At 47.6% G+C, this 13,817-nt stretch overlaps 5 protein-coding genes and 1 non-coding gene across 6 annotated transcripts; 3 read left to right on the top strand and 3 right to left on the bottom strand.

The window, feature by feature from the left end:
* Positions 1-249: 249 nt before the first annotated feature.
* Positions 250-1,677, top strand: FPOAC1_006250 (uncharacterized protein; the record flags this gene model as incomplete). Its single annotated transcript, XM_044850735.1, has 1 exon — positions 250-1,677. The coding sequence occupies one exon, from the start codon at positions 250-252 to the stop codon at positions 1,675-1,677; it is 1,428 nt and encodes a 475-aa protein (XP_044709447.1).
* Positions 1,678-1,811: 134 nt separating this feature from the next.
* FPOAC1_006249 (uncharacterized protein) lies at positions 1,812-3,506 on the bottom strand (the record flags this gene model as incomplete). Its single annotated transcript, XM_044850734.1, has 1 exon — positions 1,812-3,506. One exon carries the CDS (start codon positions 3,504-3,506, stop codon positions 1,812-1,814), a length of 1,695 nt encoding a protein of 564 aa, XP_044709446.1.
* A 440-nt stretch (positions 3,507-3,946) lies between these two features.
* Positions 3,947-5,957, top strand: FPOAC1_006248 (uncharacterized protein; the record flags this gene model as incomplete). The annotated part of the gene is made up of 6 exons (XM_044850733.1): positions 3,947-4,003; positions 4,060-4,130; positions 4,187-4,751; positions 4,799-5,516; positions 5,566-5,754; positions 5,803-5,957. The coding sequence occupies 6 exons, from the start codon at positions 3,947-3,949 to the stop codon at positions 5,955-5,957; spliced, it is 1,755 nt and encodes a 584-aa protein (XP_044709445.1).
* Positions 5,958-6,638: 681 nt separating this feature from the next.
* Positions 6,639-8,690, top strand: FPOAC1_006247 (uncharacterized protein; the record flags this gene model as incomplete). The annotated part of the gene is made up of 10 exons (XM_044850732.1): positions 6,639-6,740; positions 6,793-6,869; positions 6,919-7,143; positions 7,196-7,706; positions 7,755-7,784; positions 7,838-7,891; positions 7,946-8,074; positions 8,120-8,237; positions 8,282-8,490; positions 8,547-8,690. 10 exons carry the CDS (start codon positions 6,639-6,641, stop codon positions 8,688-8,690), a joined length of 1,599 nt encoding a protein of 532 aa, XP_044709444.1.
* Positions 8,691-9,556: 866 nt separating this feature from the next.
* Positions 9,557-11,092, bottom strand: FPOAC1_006246 (uncharacterized protein; the record flags this gene model as incomplete). Its single annotated transcript, XM_044850731.1, has 1 exon — positions 9,557-11,092. One exon carries the CDS (start codon positions 11,090-11,092, stop codon positions 9,557-9,559), a length of 1,536 nt encoding a protein of 511 aa, XP_044709443.1.
* A 2,035-nt stretch (positions 11,093-13,127) lies between these two features.
* On the bottom strand, positions 13,128-13,223 carry FPOAC1_006245. Its single transcript has one exon. It is a non-coding gene; the product is annotated as a tRNA-Ala (tRNA).
* Positions 13,224-13,817: the final 594 nt, after the last annotated feature.

The following is a 13,817-nucleotide window of genomic DNA, read 5'->3' as shown; positions in this document are numbered from 1 at the left end:
GGGGTTGGTCGACAGGGCTATTAGTGCTATATAAGCCACTAAGACGTGTCCCTGGCTAATTTACGTCACCACATATGCACAGTGGTGTAGTAATACCGTCGAGCGATCGTTTCTTGAGCTTATATCATGCCAGGCTCCCTATTAGAAAGATCGTGTCCTCTCTGGTCTGTTGTTATTACCATTTTGTCACTTTACATCCTTCAATCTTCTTCTCATACGTATCCTGAGTACAATTCTTGAAAAGAAAATATGGGAAATACACAGCGAGATAGCAATGCCAGGCAACAGGCCACGAACAGCTTCGACGTACCTCCTCCTTACACATACCCAATCAGTCCAACGCAGTCCAGTCGATTCTCGTTCTTCAAAACTCTTAAATCTGGTTTCCGTCCGAAACCTGATCCCCTAGTCTCAGCGCTATGCCACGCCGCTATGCGTGGTGACGAACAACAGGTGTCGGGTCTCATCTCACAAGGCGCCAACGTCCACGGCCGCAATGAGGACGGCAACACACCTATCAAGTGTGCCATTTTACATGACCAAACGGGAACCAGTCGCCTTCTCCTCTCAATGGGAGCAACTACAAACAAGCTACCTCCTCTATTTAAGGCTGCGTCTGTGGGAAGTTTGAATGTCTGCAAAATGCTGCTTGACTCTGGCGAGGATGTAAATGAAGTGTCTAAGTCTGGTGAGCTGTATTTTATCGAGGTAGTGAATAAGGGGAACGTGTCGGGTGTGAAGTTCCTCTTGGAGAACGGTGCCAATCCAGATGCATCTACGCTGGCTGGTGGGAGTATTCTTGCACAGGCCGTCAAGAAGGATCAAGTCGACATTGTTCTTGCATTGATTGAACATGGCGCAGATGTCAACAGTCACGATATCCATGGGAACTCGGTTCTCAACATAGCTATTCAGACCGAAAATACCAAGATGGTAAAGGTACTTTTGGAAAAAGGCGCCCAGACCAAACCAACCACCATCCTGTGCACGACAATCCTCGAGTACACCATCAACAAAAAGCGCTTGGATATTCTCAGACAGCTTGTAGCTGCCGGTGTTGATCTCGGATTTACAGATGCCCAAAACCAACCAATCATCATAAAAGTCATCAGGAACCCTCTTCTAAAGACGGATGACAAGCTGGAAGTCCTGGGAATGCTCATGGATAACGGTGCTGATCACAATGCCACGGATATCACCTTCGGTCTGCCTGCAATCTGCCATGCCGTGGAAACAGCCAGCCCGGAAGTCGTCGAAGAACTGCTCATCCGCGGTGCAGAGACCAAGGTACGCATGCTGGGAGGCCAAACTATGATAACATACTCCATTGATGTGAACCACCGCAATCACGTCAAAAGTCTCTTATCTCACGGTGTTGATGTCAACGAAGTGGACGGCTTGAACAGAACGCCGTTGATGCTGGCCATTTTGAGGCTTGACTTTAACATGGCCAAATTGTTCATGGATTATGGAGCTGATCCTATGGCGGATGCGAATGAGAGTGCGATCAAGTTTATCAAGGCTTTGAAGAGAAGGGATTTTCTTGAAATACTTGGTCTCACGGGAGAGCCACAAATACTACATGCCAGGGGCCCAACAGCCGGTCCTTCTACAACTGAAGTTCATGTACCTGATGTCCCACCACCATCGTACGAGGTTGCTGCTGGGAAGGCTTGAAAGCCTTCAAATACCGTAACTGTTGGTATTGTTTCGAGTATTAGTGATCGGATCTCTGCCTGTACAAATCTTCTTGTTTTATATCTAGATCGCTATGCTCTAATCCCGCTCGATAGCAATGACTTTGACCTATCTCAGTATCCAGAAACATCAGGCCATTCCGTCTCGATACCCTCTTTGACAATCATATCCTGGAACTTCTTAAATAGCTCCTTGTTTCTCTGCACATTATGCGGTGACAAATCCTCATCAAGACAATGTGCCGCTAACAGACCCGCGGCCTCACCAATGTTCCACTCCACAGGATGTAATCTGTAACATCCATTCGTAATGTGTGTCGTGCCGATGTTCTTAGACGCGGCGAGCAGATTTGGCCTTTCCAGAGGGATTAAAGCTCCGAGGGGGATCTCAAATGGACAGCATGCCACGTCGATATAGTTGTCTCCGCCAGTAGAAGGGTGAAGGTCAATACGGTACATGCCTACACCTACGCTGTCAGGGTAGTGTACTGCACCCTTGGAGCCTCGGATATCAAGGGACAAATCTTGCTCGACAATCGTAGTGACGGCTTTGATGCGGCGCGATTCCCGGACATAAGGTGCCATTGCCAGACCGTGTTCTGTTCCAGTAATGTCGCCTCTTAATCGAAGACCAGGATAGCCTGTACCTTTACCATCTGCGCGGGGACAGTCTGTCTGTAGATAATACAGCATACTGTAAGACAAAGACGCCGCCTCAGCAAGGCGCTCTTGAAGTTCGTTTTCAGAGACATCAATGATGGGTTTCTCAAAGTAGTCAATCATGGGCCAGTTCACAAGGCAGATATCTGACTGATAAGCCCCAGGCGTAAAGTTGTCCTTGGCTGCAATACGTCGAAATGTCCAGAGATTCATATCGCCGCCAGACTTTCGCTGATCAGACATGACCAACGCTGGATCATCATTGGGGTTCGGCGTAAACTCTCGTTCCACGATCTCCAGGGTTCGAGGATGAGGCGCTTTGAGACCTAGCAGTGGCGCGCCCCAGAAGTCGGGATGACATTTTCGCCAGTGATCGTACTTCTCAGGCTTCGGGATTGTATTGTCTTGTCCTTCAATATGGTCCACGGCGAAACATATGGATACCGCCTGCGAATTCTGAGGTTGGGCTTCTTCGGGTGCACTTGGCTCTCCCGTGTCCTTTCGTGACTCGAAGCCCGTAACATAAGGAGTGTTGGTCATGGGCAGCAAATCCCCAAGTTCTGTCGCGTCAATGACATATTTCGCTTCGACGGTAAAAGTGTCCTGCATGTCTAACTTTCGGAATGTTATAGACCGAACGACCTGTTCCAGCATATCACAAGACACAGCCTTGACTCGCTTCTTGACAACCAGTAAGCCACTGCCAATGAACGGCGTCAGCATGGCTTCAATAACGGCTACTGCAACTCTTGGCTCGTGACAAAGCTTGCTGACATGTCCAGCACCCGGGTTTAGCTGAGGTCTCCTCCTTGCATCTTCTGTCAGGGGGTAGTTATCGCGGTAATATTGTCTGACGCCATCTCTCAAAGCACGGTACGAGCGCGTAACACCGAATTGCTCGACCCAGGTATGTTCATCTGGCGGTACTGCTTGGCTTGTCAATTGTCCACCTAGCCATTCGTATTCTTCTGTCAATAAAACACGGCGACCTCTACGAAGAGCACCGAGAGCTGCTGCGACGCCTCCAAGACCGCCGCCGACAATGAGGATGTCTGTCGAAAAGGCCTTGGGGCGTGTGTGGATATGGGCTGTCTGCCAGGATGAGACAGGGTTTGAGGCCTGTGGCTGGTCAAGATCAAGGTCACCCATGATGAGTTAAATATGAGTGGGAAATGAAGCAACAAAGATCGATCTGTGAACTAAAAAATGTTTATTTTCTGGGCAAATGCCTCTTTTGTAACATCTCTCAGATCTTATGCTTATAGTCAACTTTGTATTTCCGCAACTATCTTTTGTTCTGTCCATTTCCACACCCGACAATCCCCGTGAGGGGTTACACACCAATATCGCAGTACTTATCTACTTAATATGCACAAGGCCCAATAGGCATCACAAGACGCCCTGGAACCAACAGTCGCCAAGACAAATTGTCTGACACGGAATGCAGTCATTGCAAATCCCCCACCCCTTCTTTGTTTCCTCGTTTTCGGGTACTTTGATCAAATCTCCCCGATCCTTGATCTCTTTGTCGCCTTTCATACCCGTAAAAAACACACAGAAGACAATGCCCGACGTGACAAAAACAAAAAATGGCCCGAAACGGGCACGCCTACCCGCCTCAGACAAGAGGTATCCTCGTAAAAGAGGTTTGACGGCGTGTCATGTATGTCGCGCCAGAAAGACAAAATGCGACAACGTGCAGCCTACGTGTGGGTTCTGTGCATCGTTAGGCATTCACTGTTCTTACGATAACGCTGAGAAGGATCATTCGCAGTGCGTTGTTTCATACCTGATTTGTTCTCGGGGTCATATTAACGCCAACTGCATAGATTCGATCCAGCTAGTTTGGAAATCCTTCGGCACTTGGGCCAGATCATCAGTACCCAAAATGAACTCACACACACAGTTCGTTCAATCGCTGCATCCCAACATCATGTAGCATTGGGGCCAGGTGCATCTCAAGATCAACTACACTTCAATGGTAGTCTGGACTTGGATCCAACAGTACAACCGGAACATCAACTTCATCCGACAGACTGGTTCGCAGGACAGTCAGATTCCACTTCAACAACGCCAGCCTCATCCGCAAGTGCAGCTGCAGTTCAATGGTTCGGAATTCTTGCCAATGACGCCCCAAACGAAGACATTCTGGAACCAGATGCGCTCCAGGGCGATCTTCTTGACACGTCTCCAGATGGTCAAGCCGAAAGCGACATCACTCCATTACAGAGAGCGACAAGGGCCATTGACAAACAACCAGATATACCCAACAGACGAAACAGTCGCCCGTCGAATATTTCTGAGGAGAGCCTATGGCAGGCTTCTGAGTGTATCTCACTACTCGATCGAGAGCAAGACCTGTTTCGGAACTTTCTGCATAGAATATGTTCATGGGTAGGTTGAACGACGCTATACTCTGACCCTAGCATTAACAGTTACAGCTCGACTTGTTTGATCCAGCCAGGACCTTCTCCACAAGAGTTCCACATCTCGCTGTCCGAAATGCCGGTCTTCTCAACGCCATTCTTGCGTTATCGAGCTACCACCAGTCTCTCGATGAAAGTATTCCACCCAATCAGCGTCCTGGCCAAAATATCGCCCTGCAGTATTACTACCAAACGTTACACTATATTCAAAAGGCCATGCGGTACTCAACGTATCAGAACAGCCAAGAACTAATGGCCACGACGCTCATAGTATCAACGTATGAAATGCTACGCGGATCGCGACAGGACTGGCAACAGCACCTCCAGGGCGTCTTTAGAATACTAAGATCTAGACAGATTGAAGTGGAAACATCGAGTCTTGAAAGCACGACGTGGTGGGCGTGGCTACGACAGGATATATGGGTTGCCTTTCGCGAGAAGAGGAGAACGTATAGTACGTGGATGCCCAAGAAAGGATATGCAGAACTAGACGATCATGAACTTGCTTCAAGAGCTATCTGGATCATGGCACAGGTCGTTAATTTTTGTGCTGTTGACTCATCGTTTGAGATGGAAGGTGGCCTGGTAGGGAGGATAGGTTGGGCAAAAGCGTTGAAGAACATGTTGACTGAATGGCAGTCTCATTTGACAGTTGGGTTCTCTCCATTACCTACCATGAGCCAGTATGGGATCGAAGTCTTTAAACCGTATCTCATACATCCGCAATGTTTTGGTACGTAACATCGTCTCGATTAGACATCTAAATGGCTGACTGAAGATAGGACTTGCGGTGCAGCTTCACCATTGCTCCCGAATCCTCATTGCCGCTCACGAGCCACATCTTGACGGTATACAAGGTCTACTAAAACGCCAAAAGGATATACAACAAAGTATCAATATGGTCTGTGGAATTGGTATGACTCTCACCGAAGACGCGTCGAGCATGTTGTCCTCACAATGTCTCTTCATTGGTAGGTTCGTGTCGTACAAACTTAGTGTTTTACTAATTCATCATACAGCCGGTATGTTTATGCAAGACCCTCGCCAGAAAGACGCCGTCCTGGAAATGTTGGATTCGTGTCAGAAGAGATGCGGATGGCCCACGCCTTCACTCAGATCAGAGCTAGAACAGATTTGGGATAATCCTAATGCTCTTTGGGGTAGTCAAACTTGATATAATAGCCTAGAATGCGTCATCGTTAGAAGGGTAAATATAGTGTCAGAGTCCGTTCGTAGTCTGCCGGGTATCTTGCTCCGGAATATGGAGGCGAGACTCTCCGGTCCTTACAAGCACACAACTATGCCACTATTTGAGATACTCCCCACTCATAAATGTTGCTCGTGAACCAATGTTTCATTCAGACCCTGGGCATCAGCTAACCTGCATGTTGGCTGCAGCCCACTCTGTTAAGTCCGAAAGGTTGCAGCAATGCGAGGGAACCCTAGAGTCACTAGTTAATCCCCCACAATAGGTATTCATGAACCCACTGAACTCCAAAACTCGCCTCAGCGGTTGGATTTTCCCCTTCTGCGATCCAACCAAGACTTGTTAATTCGTAGCCGACACTCCCCGGAGCAAATCACCACCTGATCATCAAGCGATACTCCCCGATCTGTAACTACCCCAGAATGATCTACAGAGACAAACAATCATGCCTCCATCTCAACCCCGCATTGATATCACATCTCATCCCGGGGATTAAGACAAATAAAGCTCACACTTATGCAATCGAGCCGTGACTCCACTACTTAAATCAGGATGCTCTCGTAAGCTTTTATTTCCGTTTCATCAAGATCATCTTCAATTGTGCCTTTTTTTCTTTTCTCCGTGGAGAAGAGTGTATCGATAGTAAATATGACGATACATGGAATGTTCAAGCGCATCGTGCGCAATGATGCTATCCACGTTGATCCTCCAGAGATTTACAACTGGCGAGTGATTGCCCTGACTGCTTCGGTAAGCCAATAGTCTGTCAAATTTTGACATACGCATTTGCTGACAATTCAAGGCATGTTTTGCTGGAGCCCTCTTCGGTGTTGATGCTGGTATCATTGGTGGTGTTCTCGCTATGCCAGACTTTCAACGGTTCGTCGCATGTTTTAAGCGAGCAACTTCCATATTGACATCTTTCTAGAGAGTTTGGTATGAACGATCGTTCTGATCAAGCACGCGCTGATCTTGCTGGCAATCTTGTCACTACTATGCAAGCCGGTGCTATTGGCGGAGCTCTCCTCTCAAGTCCCTTTGCCGATCGCAAGGGCCGAAAGCCCGCTCTTCTTCTTGTTGCCATCACTGGTTTCATCGGTGGAATCATGCAAGCATTCTCATATGGTCATCTCTCTGCATTCTATATTGGTCGGTATGTATCTTCTGCAAGCCATTTGAGTGTGTGTAGTTCTAACGAGATAAAGCTTCATCGAAGGTCTTGGCCTCGGTGCAGGAACAATGCTCGCGCCAACTTATGTCTCTGAAAACTCACCCCGTGCTATTCGTGGTTTTCTCGTTGGTTTCTTCCAGCTACTCCTCGTTCTCGGTGGTATGACAGCTTACTTCATTAACTATGGCTCCCTGCTTCACCTCCCCGGCAGAGCAACTTGGATGGTTCCCCTCGCCTGCCAGTCGATCTGTCCAGCTCTTCTCTTCATCAGCATGATATTCTGCCCGGAATCACCACGATGGCTGGCTTCTAGGGACCAGTGGGAAAAGGCTGGCGCTGTTCTGTCCGACGTGAGGAAGTTGCCTGTTGATCATGCGTATATTCAGCAGGAGTTGTTGGAGCTCAAGACACAGATTGATCAAGAGAACGCGGTCATGCAAGACACAGGATTCTGGGCAATCCAAAAAGAGTGCTGGACTCTACCTTGGAACAGGAAGAGAGCATTTTTGACTGTCGGTATAGTCACGCTTGGACAGTGGACAGGTGTAAGTGTTGACAAAGGCTTTTCCTGATGAGTCGCTAACAACGTCTAGACTGGTGCTATCAACTACTACGCCCCGACTGTAAGTCGTTTATGGAGCGGCATTTCTCATGATAAATCTTGCTGACTATTCAGATCTTCAAAGGTCTAGGACTCTCGAGCACCACGACGGCGTTGTTCGCACAAGGTGTAAGTGCACTCATCCTTGTTTTACAGTATACATGTATTGACTGACACCTACAGATTTACGGTGTAGTCAAGGTCGTGACATGCTTGATCTTCATCTTCTTCCTGGCTGATTCCCTTGGTCGGCGTAAATCTTTCATGTTTGGCGGTGCCATCCAGGCATTTTGCATGTTCTTCATCGGCTTTGTAGGTATCTTTGACATGCATCCCGACTCAAGCTGACATGCCTAGTACCTTCGCTTCGGTCCTGAGCCTGGAGAGAACGACCATCCTCCTCCCGCAGGCATTGCTGCACTGGCGATGGTGTACATCTTTGCTGCGGCTTTTAACATGAGTTGGGGACCTGTTTGTGAGTAGTGGACGTCGAGACAAAGGATTGTACTAATGGTGTAGCCTGGATCTACGTATCGGAAATCCCTACCAACCGTCTACGAGCGTATAACGTCGCGCTGGCATCATTTACCCACTGGGTCCACAACCTGGCAGTGTCAAAGTCAACCCCCGTAATGCTTCTGCATGATCCATATCGAGCCTACTTTATCTTTGGATCCTTCAACTTATTCATGGCTATTGCTGCGTATTGGATACCTGAGACAAAGGGCGTAAGTAGTCCCTGTCGGCCGAGACATATGCGGAGACTAATGGATGTTACCCACAGATCTCGCTTGAACGTATGGATGAGGTCTTTGGCATTGCAGATTTCTCCAAGGTTGAGGATGTGGGTATCGCTGCGAGCCGTGCAAAGAGAATCGACGATGAGAATGTGGAGGATGTTCAAGCTGATAGGCTGGAGAAGTCATGATCTACATTGCTAAGCGTAGTTGGGTGTCTATGCTCCAAACTACATAGGATAATCGATCTGAGATCAATGTGTGTATGTGTATCAGGGCTATTACTTGTGATTTCATTGCCCTGCAAATTTAATGCGTGTCCACCTATACATATGGCAGACTCTTCGGATTCTCCTGGTCTCATTCTCGTATCAGTCATTAGCTAATCTCCCGAGAATGAATAGACCCTTTTTGGTGGACCTGAAACCCGGAAGAAAGACCCCATTCGCAGTGGTTCCCTCGCGTGGACGTGGAGTCGTACAACCAAATTTGCTTGGTTAGTCCGTACAATATGGCCGACACTGTTTGCCGTGCGATCCGTGTGGATCAATGCAAGGTCTCGAAGGAAGTCCCCCCACCTGAAGAAATGACTGTTGAGACTCTCACTTTTTTTTTTGGTTGCGACTCTGTTTGTGTTGTACTGTATCACCAATGAACACAACACCATCTTCAGGAAGGGTTAACAAACATGCACAATCCGTCCAACGCCACTATCAGACAATCAACGGCTACCGTCCACTGTAAGCATGCCTTTTCATTTCATCACAGGGCTGTCGTATGGACTGACTGCCGCTCGTATCGATCGGCTCATACCTAAACTAACTATTTCCGATAGAAACCTGACAATCACGGTAATCCCGGCAGCATCACTCAATTAATCCCATGATGTGACAATTTTGATTCAAGTCGTTTAATTATCTCATGTTTAAAATATGTACCAGAAAGAAGAAAAGAAAAATTGCTGATGCTGATACTGATGCTATTCTATCCCAACCTTCAACGCCATCAAAATGCAAATGGAATGCTTTGTCCAGATCCGTCCGTCATTATAGTTCGCTTATGCTGAAATGCCCTGTCTATAACGCCTGTAACCATCTGAAGCACCCTGACACAGGTAATGATCAGCGACCAAATCCCTGGCCCGTACATCCAGCCACCCAGCGGCTGCATCTTTGATGCCAAAACTCAACCACACCTCATCATCCAAAAAGCCATGATTTGACGGTGGGAATCGTGTTTGGTTCGTATAGTAGACCATGGAACCTGTCCAGACGTAGCGTCCATCTGACTCTCCGTGGTATGTCAGCTTCTTGCTCACGCTGATCATCCGATACGGAGGCGCAGACTCGTATACCGCTACCCGTCGGTCGTACCACGTAAACGGTGACATGGGCGGGTCCTGGCGTCGCTGTACAATGCCCACCATGACTGTGTTCTGTTCATTGGGCTCGCATGTTCCTCTGTTGCAGAGAGTGACGCTCAGCATCGGCGAGCTCTGGTGAACGTGTCTGTCGTCCAGCATCACATCGTGCATACACGTTTGTCTATGCTGAGCGTGCCATGTAGCTCCAGCCTCGGCGTTTGGTGGGTAAGGCTCTTGGACGGCTGATAGCTGGTCCTTGGCACTGACGACAGGCTCGACGGGGTCTTCGTTTGATGTGTAGCGGTAGAGCTGGCCTGGTTCCACCATGAGAAGAAGCTCATCGTCGCTGCTGAAGGGAGATTGAGCGGGCGCCCAATTCTTTTCGCGCTGGTATCGGGGATGCGATTCTTGACCTTCTGGGGCTTCGCGGCGGAGACCAGTCGGTTCACTAAAACGAACAGGCGGGAGGAGGGCTGTTGTCTCAGGTCCAAGAGCTTGCTCCAGCTCAGGCATGGCAGCGCGCACGTCGATAATGAACTGACCCTGGCACATGACTTCATCATTAACCTGATGCGTAAAAATAAGAAGCGGTTCGCCGACGCGAGTCCAGAAAAGCTTCATGTCCTCGGGGCCAATATAACGATCCATGTCGGGTTGCTTCTGGCAGTGATGTTCCGGGCCACCAAAGTCATTGACCAAAAGTCTCGACCATTTGCCCGTCTTCAGCACTGGACGGCCAAGGTTGTTGTATGTAAGGTTCGCAAACGTCGCAACCTGTCGAGCGAGTTTGTATCGTTTGTCGTTGATCTTTTTAAATACGTGAGGTGCCCGCGCAATGACAAGAAAGTCGTGGGTACTGTTCCCATTGCGAGGGAGTTCAAGAAGCGTCGGGTTCATAAGCTGATGCCCTGTCATCTTGGCATCGATCTTGTTATAGAAGCCCATGTTATTCCTCAAGCTTGTAAGAAGACGGTAATCATGATCCTGGTGCTGTTCACCCTGCTCGAGGTATGCTTCGGCATCGTCGTCTTCGTGGGAGGGTTCTTTGGTGTCTTTTGTCGGTGATTGTTGGTTCGGATGTTGCTCGTAGAAGAAGGGTCGTTCTTGGACTGGTATAATGGATAAACCGTCTGCTAGTTTGATGTGAAAGACTGTCAGGAGGATAACGAGACAAGATGCGATGGCTACAAGCATGAGCACGCCACGCAGCAAGGTACTGTTTGAACGCATGGTATCATGAGTCTTTGAAGGGGAAAAGCGAGTGTGAGAGGTTCAAAAAGTCCATATGCCAAGAGGGGTCAGAAAAGAGCGGTGCCAGCTCGACTTATACGAGACTGACCCAACTTAATACTCGCACTACTTAACACTGACAGGAGGACAGAACGAATCTAAAAAATGAATCCACATTGGGATGGCTCTCAACTCGTTTCGTCATAGGCGCCGCCGCGTAGTCAAGCTTTCGCCAAGTGTGCAGGTCCTTGCCTCTCAAATGTGCCATCCGATCTAGCCGTAGGTACATGCAGCACTGTACTCTGTGGAGCGATGGTAACCTGAGTGGTGATGTTGACGTTTGACTGGATGTACCGAAACCTGAAACCGTATATCTGGGACAATCACTAGGTACGTCCGTAAACAGCTAACTAATGACTGAATTTACTCTGAAACATGTTTATACCAAATTACTGCTACCTTTTCACGGCTGTACGGCATCCTTGCGCTGATCACTGAATGAAACTGACTGACTGACTGACTTGGTGATTGAAGATTGTGTACAGAGTACCTAGGTAGGTACCTACCTCTTAGGCGCTGAGGCTTGTCTGGAGTTAGCGCGGATATGATGCTGGGTTAGGGGACGCCGAGCCCTGAAATAGAACACCTCTCAGGGACTGCCAGACTGCTCAGACTGCTTTACGCCCATGTAACGTGGCTGCTGCTACCTATGCCAGGCCATCGGAGTTTTCCATAAACAGTGGAGGTGACATTCAAAGCACGCCACAGATCTCAAAGCAGAGACAAGGCTCGTCAAGAAGCAGCTGAAAAGTCTGAAAACATTTGATGCCCGGTTACCAGCCATCTTTGCCAACCATGCTCATCTCATACCTACGTAAGGTTTCCGTTTATTCCCCAAACCTTGGATCTGCCAGAGCCATTCAAGTTGCCGCGCAAGCAATTTGATTGAAACAAGCCAATCGGCACGTTGATCCGATTGTGAATGTCACTTCCGTAGAGTTATCCCCTCCTTGATGGGACAGTACTTTATTAGCAGCGTCTTTCTCCCTCTTTCCAACTGCCGGTTTGCCGTGGTGATCATGATTTTGTTTTTCGTGTTTAACATGGCACGGGCCCTTTTTTTTGTTCCTTGTCCCCTTTTCTAACGGCGGGCTTAGTTAGATGAGGACGATGTCGTCGTCGCACAACATGGCTGGTGCGACGATCTCGACTTGATTCTTGAAACCCGCCAGAGAAAAAGTCATCAAGATTGACGGTATTTGATTGGCTTGCTGGAGGGATGCATGCAATGCGCCTATTCTTCTGACGTACACGATATGATCTGACACGTTGGACGAGATTCATTGTTGGTCTATGGCTATTAATTTTGTAACAACTCACTGACGCGCAAACGAAAGTCGTTTGACTGGGCCGCTTTTCGTTGTTCAGGCCCCGTTTAATGTTTGTTGTTCTTTGCTGTTGGCGCGAAACAACAACGTTTGTCTACCAGCATGATCCATCATCATATTTCACGATAGCCTCACCAGCTCCAGCTCACGGACCAGAACTGACTGACCTGTGGATTCATGGTACATCTCACCGCTAACCTCAATTAAGCAACAAAGCGCGTGACATATTTCTTCTTTTTCTTTATCCATACGAAGACTATCAGAACCATGACCCCATTTTAGAGGTCTGGGCTGGTCTGTTTTGGTGGGGGGTTCAAAGATTTAGGGGACTTGGCTTCCACTTAAAGTAAGCTGAAGATTTTATTTAGACGAGATAATTAATGGCAAACGCGAAATACGAGAATTGGGATGACGGGATCCTTAACATATGGAGCATTGGTCATGAAACGTGAGCTTTCCATTGAGCGCTTGGACTTGGTGATAACACAAATGGAGACAGTCAAGAGGAGGTCTTGATGCCGGTGGCAAGAAATAAAATGAAGATAAAGCAAGAAATACAGTACCAATGCGACAAAACGATATGCAAAAAGTAGAGAAACACCATCAACAAAAAGAAGCGGATAACAGTGGAATTAAACCACCGATGTTGGACGAACAGGGAATCGAACCCTGGACCACTCCCAGTGACAGTTCCAGGGGAGGAAACATGCTAAGGGAGTATTATACCACTAAACCATTCGCCCGCAACGACTTATGATTGGTTGAGACAACTGAAGCAATCTGGCATCATGATCATGTCTTGGAGTCGTGGCACAGCAGTTTTGACAATCATCTACGACTCAAGTAGTACATAGAATTGGCGTAGATATTCATTCATTATCTTGTACAATTGCTGCTTGACTTTACCATTTCTGCCAGCTATCTAATATATGTGTCGACTATTGTTAATGCGTGTCGTTACTGCTGTCTGTACAGTTTAACAGAAGCTTCTTTTATCAATCACCGACATTATAGAGTTCATGTAGTTGCCCTGTCAGTAATATTTATATTGAAAACCTTTTCTTGAGAGAAACTGTATATAATTCTTCAATCTGCGCAGATAGATAAAGTATTATATATAACCTTTAATAGAACTGAAAAGGGTAAAAGCAATCTTACGATCATATACCAAAAAAATAAAGTTAATGCGTGTCGAGGTTGAATATGTGTCTCAGTACAGGGTAGGACCGTTGACATTAAGACTTAGCCAGCATCTGCATTTGTTGTAACCAATATGTTCTTTAAATCTTTTCTTCCATTATCAGTAGTACAAGACCGCAAGTTGGTGCGTATCTTTT

Source organism: Fusarium poae, chromosome 2, assembly GCF_019609905.1.
Source record: "Fusarium poae strain DAOMC 252244 chromosome 2, whole genome shotgun sequence".
NCBI lineage: Eukaryota > Fungi > Ascomycota > Sordariomycetes > Hypocreales > Nectriaceae > Fusarium > Fusarium poae.
Note: the sequence above shows the minus strand (reverse complement) of the source record. Positions and strands in the feature narration are given on the sequence as shown.